The sequence below is a fragment of the Capsicum annuum genome, unplaced genomic scaffold, assembly GCF_002878395.1.
Source record: "Capsicum annuum cultivar UCD-10X-F1 unplaced genomic scaffold, UCD10Xv1.1 ctg2695, whole genome shotgun sequence".
NCBI lineage: Eukaryota > Viridiplantae > Streptophyta > Magnoliopsida > Solanales > Solanaceae > Capsicum > Capsicum annuum.
Window position 1 is genome coordinate 1 of NW_025833284.1, and position 5,882 is coordinate 5,882.

Sequence of the window (5,882 nt, forward strand, 5' to 3'; positions counted from 1 at the left end):
GTTATCGTATACGCTAAGCTCAATATGCTAAATTGTGCTAAAGAATTAACGTCTAGCTAATGGAGTTTGACGGTTTAAGAACAAAATGATGTAGTTGGAAAAGAGAAAGGAGAAAATTCTTGATGATGAATTATGTATGAATCTTGAACTGAATTTGAAAAATGATTTTTACTTTTTATCGCACTGAATTAATTTCGCACAGACTCTGATTACTAATAATGTTCCTCGCAGCACTAGTGCTAAATGGTCCATCTTTCACAACATAATTGGTATATTTCTAATTAGCACTATTGGGACTGCATGTATTGTCGCTCACACCGTAACCTGTACCAAGAGCGCTCGGATAGCTTTCAAAAGCAAACTGTGAGACATTACTCGAACAAAAGGTGGCAAGTCAACCAAGTCTTGCGTGCTTTATTTTTTAAGGCAAAAGGTCCTCTTTTACAAAACTTTTGTTAAAGTCACTAAAAACATAACCTTAGTTTGCTTAATTCATAATATTTACTAATAAAATACTTCCCCTAATATGAAATTTAGACGCGATTCTCTGGCCTTTATAATTTTTGATGGTTTGAACAGACCATAAATGTTTGGGTCATATCAATACTAATACCACCAAATCAACCAAGTCTTTTACATCCCAATCAGAGTTGTAAATATGGAACAGATTCCAAAGACATGTGATTGGAACAACAGATTCCAAAACCATGTTCAATATGCAAGAAGAAGTTGAATCTTGATCTGCAGCATCCCTACAACATCTTTCATGTTTGTCCTTCTTGCCGGAGATTCAGCACAACAATCTAATGCAACTTCCATGATTGAAGCCACAACATCTAGCTCCTTCTGATTACCCTGTGGTGTTACCAAGTTGACATCTACAATGTCCATTACTGCTTCTGGGAGTGAATAACTTGCCCATTGCTTCAAGCTAAGATCTCCATCAAACTCATTAGGCTTTCTCCTGGTAAACGTTTCAAGCAACATGATCCCGTAACTATAGACGTCACACTTTGTAGACACTATTCCATCCAGTCCATACTCTACAGTCAAACAATTCATTTAAAGATTCAATATACTTTCTAGGTGGGAAAAAAAGAAAGGAGTAATCAGCAAAACTAAAAGACGTACCTGGTGCAATATACCCCAATGTTGCTAAGGTTTTAGTGTACAAATCACTCTGATCTTCACCAAGCAGTTTTGAAATGCCAAAGTCGCTGAGGTGGGCAACCATATTCTCATCCAGCAAGACGTTACTAGGCTTCAGATCACAGTGGATCACAGTCGATGAGGACCCATGGTGAAGATATTCCAACGCACACGCCACATCTATCATTATGCTTAGCCTCTGCCTTATGTCTAAGAAGTAGTTGTGCGAATACAAATGCTTCTCAAGACTTCCATTAGACATATACTCGAGCACTAAAGCCTTAAAATCAAGATTGGAACAACTAGTAATGACTTTCACGAGATTCCTATGGCGAAGGTTCCGTAAAACTTCACATTCTGTATCGAAACTCTTGAATCCCGCATCCAGTTGCAGACTGAACACTTTAACTGCAATGACAGCTCCACTTCTGAGAACGCCTTTGTAAACAGTGCCAAAACTTCCCGAACCAATCAGATTACACTCACTAAGCTCATCAGTTGCTTGGAGCAATGCATAGTATGAAATTCTTTCTCTTGTTATGGTGGACAATGAATCATCTTGTTGAGGAACTCTTTTACCTTGCCTATACCTTATCCATACGAACACAAAAGAGATGGGAACAAATAGAAGTGCAAGTCCTAGCAGAAGAAATAGAACAAGCAATTTTTTCCTATTTGATTTGTGCTTTGCTGAAGTGGGGCATGGTGGGACACTAAATCTTGAAGAACCGCACAATGCTTCATTGTAGATGAAAAACTCACTCGAGAGGTTCCTGAAAGGACCTCCTGAGGGTATTTCACCATACAATTTGTTGATAGAAATATTGAAATACTTCAAGTTTTGAAGTTTCTCCAAAGACTTAGGAATGTTTCCGGATATATTATTATGAGAAAGGTCTAGGAATTCCAAACCTATCATGTTGCTCATTGAGTCAGGTATAGGTCCTTGCAACTTGTTATGTCTCAAAGAAAGGTACGCCAAATTTTGTAAGCCTCCAATTTCTCTAGGAATTTCATTTGAGAATTGATTCATCGACAGATCCATCTGGGTCGCAGCCTTTAGATTTCCAATTTCTGGAGGTAAAGAACCTACCATCTTGTTTGACGATAAGTGAAGAACCACTAGATCTTGAAGTTTCCCTATGCTTAGTGGTATATTGGAACTCAATTTATTGGAGCCCACATGTATCTCCCTAAGGGAAGTAATATTCCCTAAACAATAAGGAAGAGACCCTGAAAGTTGCTTTTGACTGAAGTAAATAGCATCCAAACGCTGCAATTTACAAAAATTATCTCCAATAGTTCCTGTTAATTTGTTGTTAGTCAACACGAAGCGCTGAAGGCTTCTCAACTTGCCAATTGATGTTGGAATTGATTCGACCAAGTTATTTCCAGAAAGATCAAGGTCTAATAAGCTGCTTAAGTTCCCAACTTCAATTGGAATTCGCCCTCGGATTTTGCAACTGCTGGCGTAAAATTTCATTAGAGACTTAGAAAAGTTCCCTACAGAGACTGGAAGTATGCCATTTATTGGGTTAAGATATAGAGAATGATACGCTAAATTTCTACAATTGGTTAAGGAAGTCAGGAAGCTTAATGATGAATCACTGGTTAAATTGTTTTCCCCTAGATTTAGTAACTGTAGATGAGTCAAATATCCAAGTGAATTGGGAATCAAGCCTGTGAGTTTGTTGTAAGCTCTGGAATAGTAAGTTTTGAACAATTTGATATGGAATGAGGAATAGTCCCAACAAGATTGGTTAAGTTGCCCAGATAAAGCACTTCAATGTTGGGTAACATAGAACCTATATTTGGTGGGAGGCTTCCTGATAGATCGTTGTCTGTAAGACCAAGTATTCTCAGCCCCGATATGTTGAAGGTCTCCATATCAAGTGAACAACTAAAATTATTGGTCGAAAGATCAAGTTCCTCCAACTCAATGAGATTGCTTATCTCTTTGGGTATTTCACCTGGAAACACATAGTGGATTACTAGTGAGTTTAAAAAGTTGGTTCAATCTAGTAAACCTAATTTGTCTAAGATATAAGAATTGCGTCTTATTTAAGTTGTCAATCTCTCGTGGTAAGAATCCACTAAGATTTTGAACAGAAATATATATGGAAGATAAATATATTTGAACAGAGCCATTAAGCTCGCTTTTCTCCATGCCTAATACCACCAAACTTAGATACCTCAATTATTCAATAACTGAAATTATTCCTGCTATTACTGTGTAATAAGATAAAATTCCGAAGCAATTAGGTACAAGCATTCATAAGATAAAAGCATACCCGTGAAATGGTTACTTCCGAGATACAAAAACTGCAAGGTACTCAATCTTCCAATTTCACTATGTATTGGTCCATCAAACTCATTGCCCGTTAAAGACAAAAGTTGAAGTTGTGAACAATTTGCTAAGCTTGTAGGCATATGACCGTGAAGCTTGTTATAAGACAGATAAAGCCCTTCGAGTATTGGGACACCATTGCATAAACCATTGGGAAGACTTCCTGATAAGCTATTGCCAGTAAATGCAATGACTTCGATCCTAGAAATATTGAAAATTGTGAATGGTATAGAACTCATAAGTTGATTATATTGTATGGATAGCACTTTCATGTTGTGAAGATTGCCGATCCCTTCTGGAATGTTTCCTTGAAGTGAATTATAAGATATATCTAAAGTCTCCAACCTTGAGGCATTCAAGAGCAACAGAGGAATAGAGCCTATGAGATTGTTACCCCTCAATTTTAATACTCTAAGGTTTAAAAGACTTCCAATCACTTTTGGTATTTGGCCCTCTATGTAATTGAAATTCAGATTCAAAGTCTCAAGTGTGGAAATATTAGAAAATGAACAAGGGATGGAACCAGTGAAACTATTATTCGTAAGACTTAAAAATTGAAGTTGGTGTAAAATTCCAAACCAAGAAGGAACCTTCCCACTGAAGTTGTTGAAACTTAAATCAAGAAACTTGAGCCGACGCAAGCGTGTAATTTCTTGAGGCAAATTTCCCTGGAAATTGTTGCTTTCCAAGTCAATATAAACAAGAAATGTGAGGTTTCCGAATTCATGGGGAATCCTTCATGAAAGGACCCCCCGAGGGCATTTCACCATACAATTTGTTGACAGAAACATTGAAATACTTCAAGTTTTGAAGTTTCTCCAAAGACTTAGGAATGATTCCAGATATATTATTGTGAGAAAGGTCTAGGAATTCCAAACCTACCATGTTGCTCATTGAGTCAGGTATAGCTCCTTGCAACTTGTTGTGTCTCAAAGAAAGGTGTGCCAGATTTTGTAATTCTCCAATTTCTCTAGGAATTCCATTTGAGAATTGATTCATTGATAGATCCATCTTTGTTGCAGACTTTAGATTTCCAATTCTTGGAGGTAAAGAACCTACCATGTTGTTTGACGATAAGTCAAGAACCACTAGATCTTGAAGGCTTCCTAAGCTTGGTGGTATATTGGAAGTAATATTCCCTAAACAATTAGGAAGAGACCCTGAGAGTTGATTTTGACCTACGTAAATAGCACCCAAATGCTGAAATTTACATATATAATCTCCAAAAAATCCTGTAAGTTTGTTGATACTCAAGTTGAAGCGCTGAAGGTTTCTCAAGTTGCCAATTGTTTGCAGAAAGGTCAAGGTCTAATAAGCTGCTTAAGTTCCCAAAATCATTGGGCAGTCTCCCTTTGATATTGCAACTGCTTGCGAAAAATCTTATAAGAGATGTGGTAAAGTTCCCTACAGAGACTGGAAGAATGCTGTTTAGAGGGTTTAAAGTTAGAATAAAAAATGTTAAATTTCTGCAATTGGTTAAGGAAGTCAGGAACCTTAATGATGAGTCGCTGGTTAAATTGTTTCCCCCTAAATTAAGATACTGTGGATGAGTCAAATATCCAAGTGAGTTGGGAATCAAGCCAGTGAGTTTGTTGCCTGCAAGCTCTAGACGAGTAAGCTTTGAACAATTGGAGATGGAATGAGGAATAGTCCCAACAAGATTGGTAAAGGTCAGATAAATCACTTCAATGTTTGGTATGACAGAACACATGTTTGGTGGGAGGCTTCCTGATAGATTGTTGAATGAAAGAGAAATCACTCTTAGCCTGGATATGTTGAAGATCTCCATTGGAAGTGAACCACTAAAACTATTAGCTGCAAGATCAAGTACCTCCAACTCAATGAGATTGCTTATCTCTTTGGGTATTTCACCTGGAAACACAAATTGTGGATTCCTAATTAGTTTAAATAGTTGGTTCAATCTAGTAAACTTATTTTTGCTAAGATATAAGAATTGCATCTTGTTTAAGTTGTCAATCTCCCTTGGTAGAATCCACTAAGATTTTATCTTTTATATTGTTGGTGATACGAAAGTATTAAAAGACAAAGGAGAAAAATATGTATAGAAGATAAATATATTTGAACAGAGACATTAATATGGCTTCAATGTTTCCTCTTTCAATGTTTTCTCTAACCATTGTCAACATATTTTCTAACCCATTTATAATAACATATTTATTGAAGTGTAATAGCATATTTGTGCGTTCATGATATTTTCCCCTTAAAGTCTGACATGCTATTCACTTACAAGTGTAAACATTTGTTTTTCTTTTCGTTGCACATCACTTACTCAATAGAACTTATTATATATAGATAGATATGTCTTGAACTTTATAGAGCTTCTCAAAGAAGTCACTAATTCAATTGAAAAGCTTAAATCCCAGAA

The 5,882-nt window shown here is 36.6% G+C and overlaps 2 protein-coding genes across 2 annotated transcripts; both read right to left on the reverse strand.

Moving 5' to 3' along the window:
* Window positions 1–417: 417 nt before the first annotated feature.
* On the reverse strand, window positions 418–5,290 carry LOC107854614 (receptor kinase-like protein Xa21). The gene is made up of 3 exons (XM_047402775.1): window positions 3,441–5,290; window positions 1,132–3,119; window positions 418–1,043 (listed from the first exon to the last, which is right to left on the reverse strand). The coding sequence occupies exons 2-3, from the start codon at window positions 2,630–2,632 to the stop codon at window positions 712–714; spliced, it is 1,833 nt and encodes a 610-aa protein (XP_047258731.1). The 5' UTR covers window positions 2,633–3,119; window positions 3,441–5,290; the 3' UTR covers window positions 418–711.
* On the reverse strand, window positions 2,824–5,368 carry LOC107854615 (leucine-rich repeat receptor-like protein kinase PEPR1; the record flags this gene model as incomplete). The annotated part of the gene is made up of 5 exons (XM_047402776.1): window positions 2,824–3,119; window positions 3,441–3,697; window positions 4,076–4,164; window positions 4,379–4,728; window positions 5,093–5,368. Coding segments are annotated over 5 exons (1,268 nt in total), but the record flags the coding sequence as incomplete, so codon positions are not given.
* Between the last annotated feature and the right edge of the window lie 514 nt (window positions 5,369–5,882).